At 50.3% G+C, this 21,336-nt stretch overlaps 3 protein-coding genes across 12 annotated transcripts in view; 2 read left to right on the top strand and 1 right to left on the bottom strand.

The window, feature by feature from the left end:
* The first annotated feature begins 94 nt into the window (after window positions 1-94).
* Window positions 95-11,239, top strand: atg14 (autophagy related 14). Its single transcript, XM_061696316.1, has 11 exons — window positions 95-553; window positions 2,049-2,111; window positions 2,171-2,213; window positions 2,276-2,357; window positions 5,150-5,387; window positions 7,081-7,310; window positions 8,063-8,180; window positions 8,575-8,665; window positions 8,984-9,069; window positions 9,134-9,308; window positions 11,105-11,239. Exons 1-11 carry the CDS (start codon window positions 300-302, stop codon window positions 11,225-11,227), a joined length of 1,503 nt encoding a protein of 500 aa, XP_061552300.1. The 5' UTR covers window positions 95-299; the 3' UTR covers window positions 11,228-11,239.
* A 2,321-nt stretch (window positions 11,240-13,560) lies between these two features.
* On the top strand, window positions 13,561-20,674 carry LOC133412725 (paramyosin-like). 5 transcript variants are annotated; one of them, XM_061696311.1, is made up of 17 exons: window positions 13,561-14,098; window positions 14,662-14,736; window positions 14,831-14,914; window positions 15,003-15,053; window positions 15,123-15,233; window positions 15,497-15,598; window positions 15,881-15,982; window positions 16,379-16,423; window positions 16,503-16,565; window positions 16,702-16,764; window positions 16,849-16,911; window positions 16,977-17,039; window positions 17,161-17,223; window positions 19,550-19,612; window positions 19,676-19,726; window positions 19,809-19,937; window positions 20,014-20,674. In XM_061696311.1, the coding sequence occupies exons 1-17, from the start codon at window positions 13,561-13,563 to the stop codon at window positions 20,304-20,306; spliced, it is 1,959 nt and encodes a 652-aa protein (XP_061552295.1). In that variant the 3' UTR covers window positions 20,307-20,674. The 5 variants fall into 5 exon arrangements, with proteins under 5 accessions (XP_061552295.1, XP_061552294.1, XP_061552298.1 ...); XM_061696310.1 differs by having other exon boundaries at window positions 16,334-16,423; XM_061696314.1 differs by lacking the exon at window positions 19,676-19,726 and having other exon boundaries at window positions 16,334-16,423; window positions 19,898-19,937.
* Window positions 20,525-21,336, bottom strand: part of mapkbp1 (mitogen-activated protein kinase binding protein 1) — a 21,378-nt gene continuing 20,566 nt past the window's right edge. For 5 of the 6 annotated variants that reach the window (XM_061696304.1, XM_061696308.1, XM_061696305.1 and 2 more), the window contains 2 exons: window positions 21,037-21,122; window positions 20,525-20,968 (listed from right to left, as the gene is read on the bottom strand). In XM_061696304.1, coding sequence (XP_061552288.1) covers window positions 20,738-20,968; window positions 21,037-21,122 — 317 coding nt within the window. In that variant the 3' untranslated portion in view covers window positions 20,525-20,737. The remainder of the gene's footprint in view (window positions 20,969-21,036; window positions 21,123-21,336) is intronic. The other variant, XR_009769797.1, reaches the window with a different exon arrangement.

Raw genomic sequence — 21,336 nt, 5'->3', positions numbered from 1 at the left:
GTCACATTTCGACAAACAATGGACTGGTCGCCAGTCGCACGTTGCCGCCGTTGGCGTTCAGCGGAAGCTCCGCCTAGCGGCGGTGACGTCACGACGTAAACAAAGCCGAAACCGGAAGTGTGGAACCAATCGCCTCCGATGGTCGCAGCAAAAACATTTGCACGCGTGACGTCCCCATGGACAACTCGCGAGTGTGGACGTCGACGACAAGTTAGGTCGCGTTCACAATTTCCAAATATATAAATTTAAAAAAAAACAAAACAAAAACAAAAGTCAGGAGAGCTGTTAGCCTTGCTAGCATGGCGTCCTCAACGGGGCTCCCGGCTGCGTCTCGCCCCGCGGGCAGGCCGCCGCCGCCGCCGCCGCAGCCTCCTCGCCCGCATCAGGCCGGGCTGGCCGCCGGCGTCATGGTGGAGTCCGTGGACGACGCGGAGGGTCTTTTCGTGGCGGTGGAGCGGTGCCCTCTGTGCAGCACGTCCCGACGCAGGCTGACGTGTGCCCGTTGCGTGCAGGCCGGAGACTTCGTGTACTTGGACGGCAGGAACACGGAAAGGTGAGAGCAATCGCGGAACTTCGCAGACAAGTTCGGACGTTTACGGTTCACCTCCGTGTTTTCCGCTTAAAACCGCACGATGTCAGTGTTTGTTTTTGTTTTTTACACTGACTTTCTCGGAAATGTAGACCCCCTGTTTACATCGTCGTCAGTGTCGCCCTCCAAAACAACATTCGTGTTCGGAAAACATGTCAACAACGTGGAACACGCAGAACCTGTCGTCACATTACATTGCGCACTCAAAAAGTTCGTTTTACGTGATAACCGTGCACTTGTAATTCCCTTCCCGTGTGTTTATTTGACGTTTCAACATTAAACAGTTAGCAAGGCGGCCGGCTGTGGCCATGTTAGCATTTAGCCGAGATTTGTGCCTAATTGTAAGTAAAACATCATTTTTCTCCCACACTGACGCGACTGAACATTTCTAGGGGCTTTGATTGAGTTGAGTTTTTCTTCCTGTGCTATTCACGGTTTCCTTTTCAATGCGTCATGTTGCCCAGTTTTGTTTCATCCGCCCGTAACCTTCGTTTTCTACCCTCTGCGTTTCAAATGAATTGGTCAACGCAACGTCTCCCAACCAATTCAGAGTCGCGTGGAAAACCAAAGTCTGCTCGCTCTGGTCCACTCGTCTCATTGCTCGGCCCTCGCTCCTTCCACCGAGGAGACAAGGATATTGAGTTTGGGGGCGACGAGACCGCAGTCCTCGATGACGTCATGTCATGGGGACGTCGACTAGAGATGACGTCACCTCATTGCCGCGAGACTTGATTTGGCGTCCAATTGTTTCTTTATGGGTTTTAGTAGCTCGCCGCAGTCAAATGTCGCTCACGGCCAATCCGCTACGTGTGGAATGTCACATGACCGACACGGGACAGCGGACTTCCTGCGTATGCTTTGCTACGATTAATGACAACCTTCTAAAATTCAGTTTTCTTTACGGCCGGTTTCTTCGGAGGAAGTTAAATGCGTCTATCGTTTATTTATCCAATGTGATAATATACACGTCAACACCGGCAAAGCCCGAACACCGTCTGTTGTCGTCTTTGATTTGTGTGCAAAAAAAGACATTGTAAATGTTTCAAGTTCTTACAGGTGCCTTGAAACGGTCCCAAGCGAGGCGGAAGTGCTTTTACCCGGTTTGCCGAATGTTTTAGATTGTTTTAGCGTTTAGCTCGTACTGGATGTACTTCCATGTCAACTGCGATGACGTGTTAATAAAGTTTATTCAAGTCACGTACAGCACAAAAAGGCATGTATGTATTCAATATTTAATTGCATATTGAGTTAACATGCGATGTTGAACACGCTGAAGTGCTTATGAATTTTTGGTAGAGAGAAGCTGACGGTTAGCGAATGCAATCGTAAGGCGCCTGCTGGTACCGTCTAAGGTGGGTAACAACAGGATGCCCACGCGCACAAGCTGGCAAGACTTGGTTTGAAATCGGTCAAGTTGTCTTGTGACGTCACACCTGCCAATAACGTGCCCACGCCGCAGGTGCGCAGACAAGATGGCGAGGCTCGAGAAGCTGAAGGCCGAGAAGGAGCAGCTGCAGCAGAGGTGAGAGTTCACGCGTGTTGATCGAAACGTGTTCGGGGCTCATCGTCTGACCTCCGCAGGGTGGTCCGCGCCATGCACGGGAAGCTGCAGACCGACGAGACGGTGAGTTTGACCGGGCGGCGGCACGCTTGAGCGGAAGTGTTTTGTGACTCTGCTGTGTTCAGAAGTGGAAGATGATGTGGTGCCGCATGAAGATGGAGCAGATCAAGCAGGCGCTGATCCGCGCGCGGCAGGAAGTCCAGAGCGGTGAGCGGCGGCCTCGCCCGACTCGCCGTCTTTCGTCGGTTTATAATTCTCATGTCGCACGTGAGGCGGTCCGCCGCTTGTCATCTTGTACGATCACCTCGCATCGATTTGTCAGCTCGTGCCCGCCCCCTTTCAGCTCGGTCGCTTGTCACTTGGTGTCGTCTGGCGTCTGCCTTTCGTCACCTTGCGTCACTTCACGTTGACACCGCAGGGCATGATTTTGTGTTGAATCCCATCGTTTGATGGATTTGTTCACATGACCAAAATGTTAACTGAGGCGGCGTCACATTGCGCACGAACACGAGACTCGGTGTTTGTTTGCGCAGGTACGGTCCGCTCCAAACGGCCCCGCCCTTGCGTAGGCGTGGTCCCGACGCATTTGTGGCGATTTTTTTCTTCTATTTATCGGTTGTAAACGGTGATGCTGGTCACGCATTACAAAGTCGTTTGTTACTCCAACATGACCACCATTTTGAGTAACGAGCACCGTAACGTGTTGCTGCATTCAGAATAGTAGTCCGGTTGCAGTCACCCTGTCAAAGCAATGATGGTTACTATTGCTCTTCACTGACTCCTACTAAGCAATCAGAGGTTGCTGATGGCTTGAAGCAGCAGCCCACCTTTCCAATCGCTACAATATGCTCGACGTGGAGATGAAAATGATTGGGAGGTCTTTTGTTTGTCACACAATCCACAGTGAAGGTGGGATCGATATAAAAGTACACAAAAAATGCACGGCTTCGCTGTCGTCGTCACTTTTCTATCGATCGATTGATTGCGGTTTTCTTTCCGCAAAGGTCCCGTCCGTCTTTTGTGTATTTCGCTCTCCGTCTAACATGGACTTCGTATCAAAGTGTCCGTTTCATTTCCAAACGAAACTTTGGTTTTGTCACCCGAGTTTCCAGGAAAGGAAGGCCCCTCTGACATCGACTTCCGTTTGAGCCACTTTTGTCTGCGCGTTGACCATATTTGGCAAACTGCGACTCCGTGTGTATGTTGACAGCGCTGGCTCGGGAGCGGAGAGGTAGGCGGAGATCTCGGCTCGTCATGTCAATAAGCTGAAGAAATTCCAATGAGCTGATTTCGGGCCTCTCGACACTTAAAACGTCTGGAACTCAGGAATGCGGAGACTGTTTGAATTCCTATTTCACATGTTTAGTGAGGCACCATAGAGAAAATATGACATCCTAAATAATAGAAAAAGTTGGTTCGGCTAAATATGTCCCATGTAAAGAATAGAGTTGTGCTGCTGAGTTAAACGCGCAATGCGTTGTGGGTTAATAATTCATGGTCAATTCAGAAGCGTCACGGGGGGTAAGGACTTGCAATACTGAAGCTTCAATACTATTTACAAAGTAAAGTGAGCGCTTTCAGTGTCATCTGGAGTCGGGGCTTCTCCGGTGGAGCTCGCGAGCTAGCTTAATGCGCCGCACCGCTGACATTTCTGTAAGTGTGTGCTTCACTCTCGCCCGCAGCTTTGCTAGTGGAACAGCTGCTAAATGTGTCACCGCCAACAAAAGATTTGTTCGCTGTTCGTATCAAAATTCCAATGTCGGGAGGAGGTGCGTCTGGGTGTTGGCGTGCGTGTCGATGGGTGACGGAATCGGGGAAAGCTAGCGACAAACTCTTGAACGCGAGCAAAATGAGAAATGTCGGCCGCGGTCACGCTTTTCAAACGACAACGTGGACTCGTGCAACCGTCCGCTTCCCCGACGTCTACCCGTCGCTCTCTCGCGTACACGCGGTTCGCTTCACGGATGCCCGCACGGTCGGAAACTATCCATCTGTCCGTCCGTCCCTGCAGCACTGTAAACAAGCGGTGAACACGTCCGCCTCACAGTTCTGAGGTTTTGGATTCTGGGTTCTTCGAAAACTGTGCATCTTAAAACATTGAGAAGACAGAAAAGACCAGACAAAGCTATTTGCGTATATCAACTTGTTTTGATATGGAATTTCTTTTGTCTTTATTAGCGTTTTGGAGTCATGCAGAAGTTACTGAACGTACTCAAGATGCACGACTTTAATATTATGGTTCTCGGATTACGTTACTAACTACAATTTCTTAACAGGTAACTTGTAACTGTAAGGGAATCCATTTTTCAAGTAACCCTCCCATCCGGGTGTTTCTGTCAGTTAAGTCTTTAGAGAAGCGGGCTTGTTTCCATGTTTAGCTACTTAGCAGCTCATTTAATGGGACTTCAAGCGTCACACTAATATTGAAGTTATTGATTCATGTCGATGACGTTAGTCTGTAACTTGGGTGGCGCGTAACACCAAATAATGGGGCTCTTTTTAACTGATGTCACCGCTACTCCGCAGCTGCTGAAAGTAACTCAAATGTTACTTTGTCATCGAACTTAGTTACTTTTGAAATCAAGTCATCGGTAAAGTAACTAAGTTACTTTTAAGCTCAAGTAATTGGAAAGTATTTCAAAGTAACTGTAGCAACGGCGGTTGTAAAGCATCTCCTTTTGGCCACTGACAAATTTCCGCCGCTGCCGTTTTGCGGCGAGTCTCGTTTGTCCAGCAGTTGTGACGACCTCATCGAACGGCGCCATCGAACGGCGCCACGTGAGCAATCAAATGCGCTCGCATCAGATACATATCCAATTTATATTCACGTGCGGAAAAGGCCTGGGTGGGATTTGAAAATAGAAAAAAAAAAAGAAAAAAAGAAAAATCCGAATTGTACTGTTCACGTTGACATGAAACCGACCTGCAGCGGCAACATGGCCTTTCGTCACATCTCGTGTCACACCCGCGTCACTTTGTGTCATCCCGCGTCCCCGCAGACAAGGAGCTGCTGCTGCGCTGCCAGGAGGAGCGCCAGCGCCTTCAGCGCCGCGCCGGCCGGCACCGGCAGAAGCGGGAGAAGATCGAGCGGCACAACCGGCGTCTGGACGAGCTGCTGGAGCGACGCCGGGACGAGCTACGCGAGCGAGTCGCTCAGCTGGCGGCCACGCGGCGGGGTCACATCGCCGAGTTGACCGCGCACATCTTCCCCACGCGGGAAGAGAAGGCCCGCAGCAGGTGAGCTCCGGCGGCGGGCCGTTTGCATAGCGGTTGATCCGTAACGGGAAAGACACTTGCCATCCAAACGTGTTTATCAAAAAGAAAAGCTCATTTTGGTTTTCTCTGGGTCAATGTCTCCGATGTGGAAACAGCCACACTTCAAATGCTATTTTCAAAAGGTTCTCGATGATTTCATTCATTCCTAGTAAACGCAATACTCGTTGCCAGAACAAATGGCGGCGGCCCGCTGAAATACACTTCTTGCTTAATGCTAAAGACAAACGTGCATCATGGTGAAGATTTGACTACAAATCAAATTTGACAAAACTGTGGTTTGATCATCACAAAAAAATCAATTCACTGAGACTCGTAGCTCGCCTTTGTAGAATTTTCATTTGAGTCACGGGCTTTTGTGGAAAAGCGCTGCTGTGCTATCAAAACCGCTTCCAGTGGCCTCAGTTTGTTCGCCGTTAGCATGCTTTTCATCTGGTAGTGCCTCCTCTTAATATTACATTCTTTGAAAACAGCCACAGTCTCTTGGCAAATTAGGCAGACACAGTTGTTTCGTATGTCAGTGAAAGAAACCACTATCCGCCCTGGACACGGCGGCCCTCGTTGTCAACTTTCCTCTTTTTAGTTTCAGTTGCCATTTTAGAAATGGCCTAAAAACACACCACAGGGGTCACGCGATGACAGTGCGGCCGCAGGTCTACTGCCACCCTCTGGTGAAATATAAAATGGCTTTTTTTTGTATGCGTGTATTGTTGCCTGTGGTAATTGACTTTATGACCTTATGCTTCGGACCGGAGGAAACTTGGAGGCCGGACTTTGGGCCTGCCTGGTTGAATCGCTCCGAGTACTGAAGAAAGACTTTTCAACTATATTCCAATGTATTGAAATGTACCTATATTAAAAAAGTCATGAAATATTTGACTCTTAACTGCGTGCAGTCCGGAGCGCGTACCTATGACACGAGTTTCACTCCGACAATTCAATTCCTTCTTTCCCTTTGGACACGTCATTCGGTACACCGGCGCAGGGGAGCTTAAACGCGACTATCCGGCCGTCCTGCCTGCAACGAACCGTATACGTTTCAGATTGTAACGCAGGGGTGTCGAAACTCTGCCTTGAGTCCAGGAGTAAACGCACGTCCGCTGCGCTTCAGCCCGAAAGGCACATTTATTCGGCAGCACCCGCGTCCGAATGGACGAGCCAGCCGAGCCCTACGTCATGCGCGGCACGGCTTCTGATTGGCCGACCATTACGTCATATTCTACAGCACTTACACATTATAAGCTGCCATTTTTAAATCTATGAGGAAAAGCGTTGATGTAACACAATAATCAACAAATATGCAACCTATATACATTAAAAGTATATATGTATGTACTATACAGTATAATGCTATATAACGCTACTGCTTAAGTTGGGCTTACTGTTGTACTTTATGGCTGTTGGTCAATGCCATATTTCATTTCTACATATATTTTATAACGCATTTGAGTAGTGTTAATGAGAGCAAGACTCGTGCGTATGAGTGTTTGAGTATTGTTAATGAGTGCTTGAGTAGCCCTTATGAGAGCAAGACGCACGTATGAGTGTGTTTGAGTTGTGTTTATGAGAGCCTTTCAGTAGTTTGTGTGAAAGCATTTGAACAGTAACTGCGAGAGCTACTCCTGAATAATGTCCCTCACGGCCCCTCATATTTCAGAGACCCGGCCGACGCGGCGTCGGAGTGCGAGCCGGCGCTGACGTCCAGCACGGTCAGCGAGCTGGCGGAGGCGCGCAGGACCACCTACCTGTCGGGGCGCTGGATCTGGGACGACCAGAACGGCGAGACCAGCGTCAGCATCGCGGGGCCCGCCGTCACCCTGCCCGGCAACGGCGACTGCTCGGCCTACTACGGCCGAGCGGACGAGAAGAGCGCCGAGCGTGGCCCAGGTGCGGACGAGTGGCGTCGAAGCGCGACCGAGTCGGGTGGTGTGCTTGGGTCTTTTGAATGCGTGTCTGTTTCACATCTGTAAGTTGGTGTGTGTGTGTGTGTGTGTGTGTGTGGAATTGTTTGTGTCTTTCATGTGTGCGTCTTTTGTGTTGCGTGTGTATATCTGGTTTGTGTTTTTGTGTGTGTGGAATTGTTTGTGTGTGTTTCATGTGTGCATCTTTTGTGTTGTGTGTGTGTGTATATCTGGGTTGTGTTTTTGTGTGTGTGTGTCTGCGCCTGTTTAAGCGAGCGCACGTAAGTGCCGTGAGTCCAGTTTGAGCAGGGGTGACCAACCTGGTGCCCGTGGGTCCCCCAGGACCTGTTCCCAAAATAGCTCGCCAGTGAATGGGACGTTGTGATTTTCTAGGAATGCTGGAGAAGGTGATCATTTGAAAAAGTGAACACTGGCAGAGATGAGTAGAAATAGTCTTGCTTGTTGATATTTATCGGTTGCTTAATTATTGTGAGAAATCATTCAGTGTCTTCACATAAATGATTGTCATTAATGATTAATAATAGCACATAATATTATGACATATTATTCAAGGTTATTTGAGCTGATTTGTTACTTTGGACGTGTGTATCAAAGCGGTCCGATTACTTTGTACCCGAGAAGTAGCCATCACTTTGAGAAGCGCGTTGCCGAGCGCCGACTCGGAGCAGGCGAGTACGTACGCCGCCGGATTGACCGGGCGTCCGCCGTCCCTTTCAGAACTGGACCACATCGACCCGGCCCACACCATCAGCGCGGCTCTGTGCTACGCCACTCAGCTGCTCACCATCTTGTCGCACATCCTGGACGTCAACCTGCCCAAGAAGTTGTGCAACAGGTGCGACCGCACACCGGACATGCACGCATGCTGAACTAGGGCCCCACCATCTGGATTTTGGGAGGCCTATGCCCATTCGGATATTTAGCTGAGAAAAATGTGAATAATGAATTTCAAAATGTATAATGAATAAAATAATTTGCTTTTGGGTCCTGCATTGCAGGCAGAACATTTGACTGTTTTGCAAGACTTTGTCCTTTAGGATGTGTTTAACTTCACAACAGACAGAATTTTGTTTTGGGTTTGTTGGGATGTCATTATCTTTGCCTAAAAAAACCAAAAATGGTAAAGAACTAATACCGGCCAATTAAATCGTCTGGCTGATGAATCCGTTTCGGCCTACTCTGAACGGCGTGACCTCGCGACCCCGTCTTTGTTTGTGTTTTTCCTCCAGCGAGTTCTGCGGCGACAACCTCAGTCGCTTCCGCTTCACACGCGCACTCGGCAAGCTCAACGCCAACACGCTGCACCTGTGCTTCTCACAGGTAACCACGGCGACCGCGCTGGCTTTTATGCGTGTGTGTTTATGTACGTGTATGTGTGACTGTTGTGTACGTGTGTGTGGGTTATTTTGTGAGTCTGTTTTTGTGTGTACTCGTGTGTTTGGGATGTTTAATATCTGTTGTGTTTAATGTGCGTGACTGTGTTTTGTATGTATACGTATGTTTTAATTTGTGTGCTTTTTGTATATTTTTGTGCATTTGAGTGTGTGTGCTTGTTTTTTGTCTGTTTCGTTCTTGTTTGTGTTTTGTGTGAGTGCGATTGTAATGTTTGTGTGTTAATGTACGCGTGTGTGCGTGCAGCACGTGGACGGTGACAAGCTCCACCCCCACCACACCTTGCGCAACATCATGTTCCTGGTGTCGCCCGACAACGCCAACCTGGGCAGGTGAGGCGGTGATGTCACGGTTGTCAAGGAAACGTGGGACCGACCACGCCCCCTTGCGCTTCAGGACGGGTCCGTTTGAGGCGAGCGGCGACCTGGAGGGGTCCATGGAGTTCGTGGAGCCGGAGGCGTCGCGGCCCGCCGAGGAGAGCGGGGACGAGGCGGTCAGCGACGACGAGACCGACCTCGGCACCGACTGGGAGACCGTCCCCAGCCCGCGATTCTGCGACATACCCTCGCAGGTACGCCAAACCTTTCACCCACAGCAATCCCCCCTCCATCGTGGGGTGACGTTACAGACACCCCATCGCGACAAGTGAAAATTGGCAACATAGAAATACCCTTTTAAAATCCTTTTTAGAACATTTACGCCCCTCAAAACTTTTTTCAGGTCTTTTAAAATAGTGACGCACCAAATGTTTGGCGGCCGAAAATGGCCCATTTTTGGTTTTGGACCAAAAGAGCTTTGTCACAGAAATCAAACGTCCGAAACGGGGTGTTGTTGTGACGCGAGCAAAAACCGCAGTCAGCACGCGATCATGTACGCTTTATTGCAAAAAAAATAAAATAAAAATAAATAAATAAATAAGTAAATTTGCGTGTCCACATTCAAGATTCAAGAACATTTTGCGCCTCCCCTGTTCCCACCGTTCGCTTGGCGTTCGGTGTCACCGCAGCCTCATGACTAATCGTCGCCTCCACGGCGGCGAATCGGCGACGCTTGCGACAAGTATCGTTCTCTCAAAAGGGAGGACGAAGAGAAAGGCGGGGACGCTATGCTAATTGCTAAGCTATCGTGACATGAAGTCGCAAGACAACCGAAAAGAAGTGATTGGCTGATTCAGTACAGTTGCAGTTGTCACGTAGGTCAGGCTGGAAGCGCGTCACAGCGGACAGGAACCGAGTTCCAAGTGCAAAATAGCAGGCCAATGAATACGCGTCTGGAGGGCAAATACTGGAAATACACACCAACGCTCGATAGCCACGCGGGACCGGAAACCAGAAACCGGTTTGTGCGCCACTGCTAGTCTGCTGCGTCACTTGAGAAAATGGGCCTATCAATTTCAAAGTGCATTCATCTCCTAAATATCTACAACGTAAGATTTATTAGTCCCAGATTGGGGAAATTTGCATGGTTTCAGCAGCAATAGTGGAAAGAGGAAAAAGCAAGAGCGGATATTTGGCTGCAAATTTACAAGGTTGATGCAATAAATAATGTTTGAGAGCGGCTCCAATCACCGGAGACAAATTCCTTGTGTGTTTTTTGGACATACTTGGCAAATAAAGACGATTCTGATGTGCAAACGACTTCCGCATACGGCAAACCAGGTTGAAGAACGTCCGCCTCGCTGGGGAGCGTTTCAAAGCGCCCGTAGGAACTTGAAATGTCTCCATTGTCTTGTTTTAGACACGAGAAATCACCACCGAGCCAGCAAAGATTTGGGCTTCGCTCATGTTTACATGCGCGATATCATATTTGGATCAAAAAACGATTTATTTCTTTAACTTTGTCTGAAGACACCAGCCGTAAAGAAAACGGAATTTTACGAGGTTGGACTTCAAACAGTCGTGGAGCCGATCCTAATTATGAGGGTTAGCGAAGCATACGCAGGAAGCGGGCTATCCCGTGTTCCGCCTGGGTCACGCGACGTTGCGCATTAGCGGATAAAGCGGGCGGCGGGATGGGAGCAGTCAGAAAAGCGTGGAGCTGCCCGCCTTTTCTGACTTGCGCGTATGGGAGAATAGTCTAGATTATGACGTCGCAGACGCCGCTCGGTGCAAGAAATACAAATGAAGAGATCACGTGACTCGAGGAGCCGCACACAACAAAAAGACACAAATGACCCTCGGTTCCTATGGTTGTGGAACGTAAACTTGAACCATTTTATGTCATAGCTACTGATTTAAGGGATTCTTTAGCCAAAATATATTGTTTAAATTTACCCAGTTAGAGTGGCTGCAAATTGTTTGTTTTTGACTAAAAAAACAAGTTTTAAGGTAGACGTGTGAATCCTAGAATTGTGTGCGTCCTCCGCAGCCCATGGATCTTTCCCAGAGTGCACTGCAGGTGTCTCAGCCGTCCATGAACACGGGAGGAATGATCTCGTCGGCGGCGGCCTCCGTCACGTCCTGGTTCCGAGCGTACACGGGCCAGCGCTGACCTCGCTCGCGCCTCGGACGACGATGTCGCCTTGGCGGTGACGTCTTCTAGGGTGTGCGCGTGAGAGAGACACTGGTTACTATGGCGACGAGGGGCACCGTTTACAAAGATCCGGCGGATTGACGCTAACCTTTTAGCGACGCCGGCGAAAGGTGACCGCGATACACCGACGCGGCGCTCCCGGGCGAATGTTTGCTGTTGCCGTCGGATGTTCTCGTCAATAAAAAAAAGAAATACATTGTTTTTTTAATTTCAATTTTGTACCTTTTTTAAAACTATCGTTTCACCCTTAATAGTCATAGTGTATGTAGTATACTATAGCATTTCCCTAGTAATAGTGTGGTATGCTTTCGTCCTATCGTGTACTACTGTAATGTGTTCTGTCATGTATGGTGTACTAATCGTACAGTATTGTGTAATATAATAGTACAATGTAGCGTAGTTTATTAGTATAGTGTAGAAATTGTGTAAAAGTATAGTTAATATAGCTATAATGTACTAACAGCATCGTAGTTTAGTATAAGTGTATGGTTAGTGTACCAATAGTGTAGCATTATTAGGGATGTCCCGATCCGATCACGTAAGAGAGAGATTATTTTTATTCATTTTCTGACATTTTAAATATCACAAAGTGGCTAAATAATCCAAAGGTACAAATATCTTGGCAAATGGAGCATTAAAACCTCGGTTTATATGAAACAATGCAACTTTTTGAGGTATATTTGAGTCCTAGTAGAACAGAAGAGAGTCTGCATGCGTGTCTGACCTCCCTGAGCGTGCTTTTAACTGTTTGACACCGCAGGTGTTGTTTGCTGTTAATATAAAGACGCCACAAAAAGAATTCCACACATTGGATATTTAAATACAAGCAAGACACATGATCGTTTGAGAAATTGCTAGCTTAATGCGAACAGTCAATGGAAGCCCCCATTGAGGGGCTCGCTAGAATTGGCATTAGATCACAGGTAGGCTTTACCTACAAATAACGAACATTACTACACAGACTCCGTAGTAACACGTATCGACGGGTAACATAACAATACTCTTGAGAATCTGTGAAAAACGAGTGAAACCGTTTTTTCTTTTCTCTTCTTTGTTTACTGTAAACGTGTCGCTCCATGCATGCATGGCACCACAGTGCCGCTTAGAGGCGCGCACTGCCGATGCAGTCGTTTTCCCGCCCGAGTGTCTGACATGAAATCGGACTGCAATTTTCCTGATTTAGGTCAATTAGGATTACCAAAATTATTTCTATTCGCTAAACAATTTGAATTCCCTTCTGGCAGCGTGCAAGTCCTCAAGAGTGGATCGGGGGTACCGACAGTTTTTTCAGCAGTCCCGATTGTCCGTTGCAGTCTGAGTTTGTCCTTTTTTGTGGCGGCACCACACTGATGACTGCGGTTCAGAACTGCCTCAACAGTTCCCGCGGCAGGCCGTGCGTCCTCAGCAGGAAGTCGCTTGAAGGTCTCGGCGCTTGACACAGGGCAGTTGGACAGTGTGAGCTGCAGCTGTGGCCAAGGATGTTTCCTGAAGTCCACCGTCATCTGTCCAGTCTTGGGCGTGTTCAGCTGCGGGTCGCGTCGGCCGCAGCGAGGCTTCCTGTCCGTACGCAGGCTCGCCACCGTCTTTGATGAGGCCTACGACTGCGGTGTCGTCTGCGAACGTCAGGAGTTTGGGGTGTAGAGAGAGAAGAGCAGCGGAGAGCGGGCGCGGTGCCGGTGGTGCGTGTGGACGAGGGGGCGTCGTGCCCGTCAGGGAGATTGAAGATCTGTGTGAAGACCGGAACGAGCTGGTCTGCACGGACTTTGAGGCAGGATGGGGCGTATTTAGTATAGCAGTGCACTGGTAGTACTGGTATAGTAGTGGAGTATCATTATACGTATAGATAGTGTAACAACAGTATAGAAATTGTGTACTTATATTGTAGTAATACCCCGTATAGTAGCGTAGCAGTATTAGTGTCGTAATGGTATAGTACAGTAACAGTGTAGTAACCGTATAGTATGCTAATCTTGTGGTATGGTATAGTAGGCTATATAGTACTAGTGTCCTGGCAGTATATCAGTAGTTTGGTAGTAGCGCTGGTGATTGTGAAATGTAAGCGAGTAGATTAGCAGATTAGCATGTTAGCGGTATGCGGAGAAGCTGAAACAAAAGCTCAGCGGACCACATGATCTCTAATCTGCACACAACGCACACACTCAGGCGACACAGGTGCATTGTGGGACATGTAGACTCCAGTGGACGTCGCGAGACCATACAACTGGGGTCGCTACGTGTGTGTGTGTGTGTGTGTGTGTGTGTGTGTGTGTGTCAAGTGGGTGCCGGTCCAAATGGTAGCGATGAGGTTTTCTGTAGCTGCTGCGGTTCTGCTTCCGCTCTTCGGCCAGTCCGCAGTCTTTGGTCTGCTTCCCACGCTGGACCTGGACCGGGACCGCTCCTTCAGGATGCGGACCGTGGCGCAGGACTCGTCCATCCCCCCGGAACTACCTGTGATCTGGACCGAGCTGGTGGGATTGAGACAGCTAGTACTCAGTCTTCAGGCGGCGGTGGTGGACCAGCGCCAGGCCCTCCGGACTTCCGAAAGCCGCCAGAGGGACGGACAGGAGGCAGCGGAGAAGCAGAGACGGCAGCTGGACTCCGTGCAGGTACAGATAGAGGCGGACAGGAAGATGGTCTTCGGTCTTCAGGCGGCTGCGGTGGACCAGGGCCAGGCCCTGCGGACCGCCGAGACCCGTCTGAGGGACGGTGAGGAGGGGGCGGAGAAGCAGAGATGGGTTCTGGACTCATTGCAGGTCCAGATGGAGGCAGACAGAAAGATGGTGAGCGAGATCCATGCTGACCTCAGGAAGAGGGAGGAGCACCAGCAAGGTCAGTAACCTTAGACTACTTCAGTTTCTACCTAGACCATGGGAGTCCAGTTATACCACGTACTGTAACTCCACCAAGAACACGTACCTGAAAGTACTCATAGATTCTATGATGACCGACAGGCAAGACCTGTGAGGGGCCAATTCGAGTCTGACCGATTGACCAACACAAGACAAATTTTGAGTCAGTAAAAATAAGCCTATGGTTTCCAATCTTTTCAAAGTCTTCCAGTATCAAATGTTTTCCAGTGTCAAAAACATTCTAAGTCCTTTGGTGCTGAAAAATGTCCTGAATCAAGAAGAAAAAGCAGGAGCCCGGGAAAGGTTCTAACTATAGTTAGACCGTGTCATTCCACCACTTGGACAATGTGCGATCACTAATATACCAGTAAGTCCAGTTAGACCTCGTGAGTCCAGGCAGGGCCGTTTCCAGGCCTTGGTACGGGCCAATGTCAGTCCGTCTCGGGGCCCCTTCAGCACGGGTCGCTTGGCGATTGCTTGGGTTGCCTGAGTCCAGGTGAGGCCACTGAAGGTAACAAAAGTGTTTGGTCGTGTGGTACTCAGAGGAAGTGTGGAGACTGCAGTCCAGACTGAACACCAGTGAAAGTTCTGTGGAGGACTTGCAGAAGAAGACATCATGTGAGTCCGATCATCCGCTTGACTGACATCCATTAACCAGTCGCGAATCATGGCGTCCATGTACTCGTCACTGAACATGACAAATGATGTCCAGTCCTGGCCGGCGAACTTCCCTTCCTGAGGACGAGGCTGAGGTCCAGTGAGAGCGCCCTGGACCAGCTTAGGAGGAAGAGCGCAGGTGATCTTCAACGGTTCAAAGATCAAGGCAGCCAATCAGAGCTGGCCTCACAAGTCACATGACTCATCAATTGTTGGTGTGCTTACAGTCCTCGCGTCTCGCCTTTGCCTGGTGGAGGATCTGAGGAAGCGGAGCTCAGGTAAGAACCACTTCCAGTTTCCTGTCACTGGTTCAGCAGAAGCTCGCTCTCACTTTTATTTCTTTCCAGTCGAGGACTTAGAGGTCCAAGGCCATCAGAACGCCAGCCAGGGTCACATGGCGGCCTCGAGTGCGGACCAAGATGGCCGACGGTGGGAGGAGAAATCCCGTCTGGACACAGGTGAAACTCCATGTTCTGGTTCCGGTTGACCATCTTTGATGATGATAGTGGGTTCTCAGACACTCCCTGAGCATGTACTGTAAACACAATGTGACTCCACCCTGACAGTGTTACTCCACTTACACCAAGTAAGTCAAGTTAGACCATGTAAGTCCTCCTAGACTATGTACAGGAAGATTTATTTAGACCACTTAGACCATGTGAGTCAAGTGCATTAAGACCATGAAGGTCTTAGGTCTTGATGATGACGTGCTGTTTTTCAGATTCATCACATCTACACCACAACGTGAGTGCTCTCCATGCTCGACTGCTGCACCTTGAGGGCAAAGTGATGACTACAGAAAGACACCTACAGGACATCAGCGGTAACCATACATTGGAGGACTTCTGGAGGTCTGGACTCTGTCGAGCTTGATTCTGGAGGCTTTGACTATGTCTTGACTCTGGAAGGCTAGATTCTGAGGTCTGAACATTGACAGTCTTGATTCTTGAAGTCTTGTTTTCTGGAGTTTTGACCCTGGAGTTCTAGATTCTGGAGGTCTTGACTGAGGATGTCTTGAGTCTGAAGGACTTGAGTCAGGAGGTTTTGTTTAGAGTCTGCAAGTCTACACTCTGAAAGGTCTTGATGATGACGTGCTGTTTTTCAGATTCATCACATCTACACCACAACGTGAGCGCTCTCCATGCTCGACTGATCCACCTGGAGGGCAAAGTGACGATAGGAGAGCGACACCTACAGGACGTCAGAGGTAACCATACATTGAAGGGCTTCTGCTGGTCTGGCCTCTGGAAGCCTAGACTCTCGAGGTCTGGACTCCGTAGATCTTGATTCTGGAGGCTTTGACTCTATCGGTCTTACTTCTGAAGTTCTTGACTTTGGAGGTCTTGAGTCTAAAAGTCTAAAGTCGGAACTCTGGCAGTCTTGCTTCTTGTGGTCTTATCTTCTGGAAGTCCGGACCCTGAAGTTGTATATTCTGGAGGTGTAGAGACTGGAGGTCTTGAGTCGGGATGTTTTTACTTTAGAAGTTTTGATTCTGTAATTCTGCACACTGAAAGGTCTTCATTCTTGAGGGGTAAACTGGACATCTTGACTTTTGAAGGCTTGATTCTGGGGGTCAGGACTGTGGTTTTATGTTTGCCTGCAGCTGCTGTGGTGAACACACTGAACGACACACAGACACAAAGTGAAGGTAAGCACACAATCACTGTGTGTGTGTGTGTGTGTGTGTGTGTGTGTGTGTGTGTCACTAAGGCGGTTCTTGTCTGCAGGGTTGCAGGTGCGACTGAGTGTGGTGGAGAACCTTGTGGAGGATCTGCAGACTGACAAGTCAAGTGAGGTTCTAAAAGCAGAACAGCAGTTTGCTGTTAGGATGATTTGGACTAGAACCTCCAACTTTTGACTCCGGAGACTTAAAGTGTAACATAAGAGGTTCTGCTCATGTTCTCCTTGTTGACGTTCATTTTTCAGTCCAGTCAAGTCAACTTTCCAGCATGGAAGCACAACTGTCTGACGGGCGCAACAACACCTCAGGTACAGTATGCTAATACGCTATTAGCATATTAGCCTGCTCATTTCCTAACTAATTGCCGATCGGACGCAATGTGCCGCTCGAAGCTCTCGAGGGCAGCTTGAGGTCGGCCGAGGCTCGCGTGGAGAAGCTGAAGGTTCTGTGCTCAGGTCAGTTTAGTTTGTAATCTTCATCCTGATCGACGACTTCGCTTGACAGTTTTGTCGTCCTTCAGCTCAGACAACGCAAACGTCCGACATAGGCGCACGACTAGCGCGCAACATGGACGACACCGCAGGTTTGCCGATGTTCACGTGCCACTCGTGTTGTTACCATGTCGCTGTCACGATGTCCTGTTGTTCTCATGTCAATGTCATGTTGCGATCATGTTCTCATGACATTGTCATGTGACCGTGTAGCGTTGGAGGTCCGACTGAACGTCAGCGAGAAACTTCTGGAACAACTCAAGACTCACAGTGCAGGTGTGTGTGAGAGAGAGAACACCATCACTTTTGTCATTGCGACATCCTTCAGCTCGGACAACGCAACCCTCCAACATGAAGTCGTGACTGACGCAGAAGCTACTCATCTGGTTTCTATGTCGCTTGTTGTGCGCTCACATACAGGATGTCACTCATGTCATGAGCATGTCCATCCATCCATCCATCCATCCATCCATCTTCCTCCGCTTACCCGAGGTCGGGTCGCGGGGGCAGTAGCTTTAGCAGGGACGCCCAGACTTTCCTCTCCCCAGCCACTTCATCCAGCTCTTCCGGGGGGATCCCGAGGCGTTCCCGGGCCAGCCGAGAGACGTACTCTCTCCAGCGTGTCCTGGGTCGTCCCCGGAACACCTCACCGGGGAGGCGTCCGGGAGGCATCCGAATCAGATGCCCCGGCCACCTCATCTGGCTCCTCTCGATGTGAAGGAGCAACGGCTCTAGATCCTCCCGGATGACTGAGCTTCTCACCCGTTCTCTAAGGGAGAGCCCGGACACCCTGCGGAGGAAACTCGTTTCGGCCGCTCGTATCCGGGATCTTGTTCTTTGGGTCACGACCCACAGTTGGTGACCATAGGTGAGGGTAGGAACATAGATCGGCCGGTAAATGGAGAGCTTCCCCTTTCGGCTTAGCTCCTTCACCACAACGGACCGATACAAAGTCCGCATCACTGCAGACGCCGCACCGATCAGCCTGTCGATCTCCCGTTCCATTCTTTCCTCACTCTTGAACAAGACCCCAAGATACTTGAACTCCTCCACTTGGGGCAGGGTCTCATCCCCGACCCGGAGAGGGCACGCCACCCTTTTCCGACTGAGGACCACGGTCTCGGATTTGGAGGTGCTGTTTCTCATCCCAGCCGCTTCACACTCTGCTGCGAACCGCTCCAGTGAGAGTTGGAGGTAACGGCTTGATGAAGCCAACAGAACCACATCCTCTGCAAAAAGCAGAGCTGCAACACTGAGGCCACCAAACCGGACCCCCTCTACGCCTCGGGTGCGCCTAGAAAAATCTGTCCATAAAAGTTATGAACAGAATTGGTGACAAAGGGCAGCCTTGGCGGAGTACAACCCTCACAGGAAACGAGTCCGACTTACTGCCGGATATGCGGACCAAACTCTGACACCTGTCGGACCTTACCAGGGAGGCTGAGGAGTGTGATTTCCCCTTCTTAAAAAGGGGCACCACCATCCCAGTCTGCCAATCCAGAGGAACGCTCCCCGATGTCCACGTGCTGTTGCAGAGGCGTGTCAACCAGGACAGCCCCACAACATCCAGAGCCTTGAGGAACTCCGGGCGAATCTCATACACCCACGGGGCCTTGCCACCGAGCAGCTTTTTAACCACCTCGGTTGACCTCAACCCCAGAGATAGGCGAGCCCGCCTCAAAGAACCCAGACTCTGCTTCCTCATGGGAAGGCGTGTTGGTCTTCGAAGTGTTCTCCCCACCGACTCACAACATCCCGAGTCGAGGTCAGCAGCGCCCCATCCCCGCTATACACTGTGTCGATGGTGCACTGCTTCCCCCTCCTGAGACGCCGGATGGTGGACCAGAATTTCCTCGAAGCCGTCAGGAAGTCTTTCTCCATAGCCTCACCGAACTCCTCCCATGCCCGAGTTTTTGCTTCAGCGACCACCAAAGCGGCAATCCGCTTGGCCAGCCGGTACCCATCACCTGCCTCAGGAGTCCCACAGGCCAAAAAGGCCCGATAGGACTCCTTCTTCAGCTTGACTGCATCCCTCACGGGTTTGGGGATCGCCGCCACGACAGGCGCCGACCACCTTACGGCCACAGCTCCGGTCGGCCGCCTCAGCAATGGAGGCGCGGAACACGGTCCACTCGAACTCTCCCGGAACGTCAGCAAAGTTCTGTCGGAGGTGGGAGTTGAAACTCCTTCTGACAGGGGATTCCGCCAGACGTTCCCACCAGACCCTCACAATACGTTTGGGCCTGCCAAATCGGACCGCCATCGGAGCCAACTCGCCACCAGGCGGTGACCGGTTGACAGCTCCGCCCCTCTCTTCACCAGAGTGTCCGAGACATGCGGTCGCAAGTCCGATGACACGACCACAAATTCGATCGTTGAACTGCGACCTTGGGTGTCCTGGTGCCCAGTGCACGTGTGGGCAAGTGACCCTGGAAAAAGCGCATTCATGTCCCACAAGGTGTATGATTATCAGGCATTTGTTTTTGCGGAGAAGTCTGAGGATTAGGGTCTGCAAGAAGTTGTTCAAATGTGTAGAAAGTCTGCATGTGACTATTTTGTTGTCACATTACTCTCACGTTCTCATCAGTCATTTTGTCGTCAGTGTTTCAGGCGGAGTTGAATACGAGCAAGCAGAAGCTGAACACCTGGAAGGCGACAACCGAAGGTGACTCAAACAAAATGTGTGCAATTGTGGGTGTGTCCCTCTCATGATGGTTCCCCTCCACAGAGTTGAGCTCACGTTTGCATGTTTTGGAGCAACGCGGCACGCAGACGTCAGGTCGTAGTCCAAGTTGTGTTCGTGTAGTTGTTGTCGCTTGGGGGCGACATCATCGATGTTGTCGCCAATGTCGTGATAGCAGGCGAGACCAAGGTGGCTTTCGCCGCTGCGCTCACCGACTCGGGATCCGTGGGACCTTTTGACCGGGAGACCACTGTGATCTTCTCCAAGGTTTTCGCCAACGTCGGGCGGGCGTACAACGAGACCTCGGGTGAGCTTTGACCGCTCACCGTCCTCGTGATGATCGACGGTAACGACAACAAAGATTGTTCGCCCATCGTGCACAGGCCTGTTCACGGCCCCCATGGACGGCGTTTACGTGTTCAGCTTTACGGCGGCCGACTTCCTGAAAGGCTACATGGGCGTCACCCTGTACCGCAACCAGCAGCCGATCGTCTCCAGTCTGGACCTCAACGACCACGGCGGCTACGCGTCAGCCACCAATGGCGCACTAATCCCGCTGGAGGCGGGAGACCGCGTACGCCTCAGCCTGCCCGCCAGCTACAGACTCTATGACGACACGCGCAGCTTTAGCGTCTTTAGCGGATTTCTGCTATTCCCGCTTGAGGCCGATCAATAAATAGTCTTTTTCTACTCACATACTAACATAACAGACAATGTTCATCCCCAAGCACAATGTGACATGCTAACATAAGAATGTCCTACTCAGGAACAACTTGACGTGCTAGCATCCACGCTAACATAATCAAATCTTCTGCCCGGAAATCACAAACGTGACTCAGCAGTAAGTAGTACATGAGATGCTAATGTGTTAGCATCCATGCTAACAAAAGCAGACATTGTTGCAAACATTTATTTTAGAACTTTTTAAATATCTCTCAAAAGTTGTGACATTTTTTGAGGTCAACTGTAACTCATCCAGCTGTTATGTTTCCATGGTTACAGGGAACAGGAAGTGATTAAATCAATAAAGTTTTGTTAAAATTGCAGTTGAAGATGGATGGTGAGGAGGGAGTGGGGTCTTGGGGGAGATTGGGGGCCCTAGGAGCGTTAGGGGGCTCCCAGCTTCCTCTGGACGGCCTGCAACAGCAGCATGGAATACTCCTCCAGGAGGGCCGCAGTTTTTTCCTGGTCCGCCGCCAACGCGAGGGCCCCGCCGCCGCAGCCACCCGGTCCCAACGGCAGGCACTGGAGCTCCGCCCTCATGGCCTCAAGAGCTTCTGATAGGACGCAGGCCATCTGACCCCGCTCAGGGGTGTCTTCTGTACAAGAGGTCCTCACCTGCGGGGGAAAGAGAAGCCGTCATGTTTTACCAGGCAGGCGGGACAGGAAGTTGGGGCGGGGCGTACCTTCCTGTAGAGGCGGGTGGCCCGCTTGAAGCAGCTCAGCATCTGATCGGTCAACGCTCGGCAGGACTCGACGCTGGCGGGCGGGTCTGCGGCGAGAAAGACGTCAAATGGATGAGTCGGGCCGGTCACGTGACTCTGTGCTCCACTATTTGACCCGAGTCTGTTGATCTCAGAGCCTCTACTGGGTTCATAGTCAATTAGCATTTAATTCATGTATTCAGGACCTAAACCGTTTCGTAATTTATAGACCAGTAGCAGAACTTTAAAATCTATTCTAAAGCTGACCGGGAGCCAATGTAG

Source organism: Phycodurus eques, chromosome 14 (assembly GCF_024500275.1).
Source record: "Phycodurus eques isolate BA_2022a chromosome 14, UOR_Pequ_1.1, whole genome shotgun sequence".
In the NCBI taxonomy this organism is placed as follows: domain Eukaryota; kingdom Metazoa; phylum Chordata; class Actinopteri; order Syngnathiformes; family Syngnathidae; genus Phycodurus; species Phycodurus eques.
The sequence above is the reverse complement of the archived record's forward strand: the minus strand, read 5'-3'. Positions and strand labels throughout refer to the sequence as shown.

Excerpts from the sequence above, each read along its gene's own strand:
- LOC133412725 (XM_061696310.1), top strand. The coding sequence starts at position 13,561 with ATGGTAGCGATGAGGTTTTCTGTAGCTGCTGCGGTTCTGCTTCCGCTC. Across the intron at positions 15,054-15,122 it reads TCTGAGGAAGCGGAGCTCAG|TCGAGGACTTAGAGGTCCAA; the intron begins GTAAGAACCACT and ends ATTTCTTTCCAG. Across the intron at positions 16,424-16,502 it reads CACACAGACACAAAGTGAAG|GGTTGCAGGTGCGACTGAGT; the intron begins GTAAGCACACAA and ends TCTTGTCTGCAG.
- atg14 (XM_061696316.1), top strand. The coding sequence starts at position 300 with ATGGCGTCCTCAACGGGGCTCCCGGCTGCGTCTCGCCCCGCGGGCAGG. Across the intron at positions 2,358-5,149 it reads GCGGCAGGAAGTCCAGAGCG|ACAAGGAGCTGCTGCTGCGC; the intron begins GTGAGCGGCGGC and ends GCGTCCCCGCAG. Across the intron at positions 8,181-8,574 it reads CCCAAGAAGTTGTGCAACAG|CGAGTTCTGCGGCGACAACC; the intron begins GTGCGACCGCAC and ends TTTTTCCTCCAG.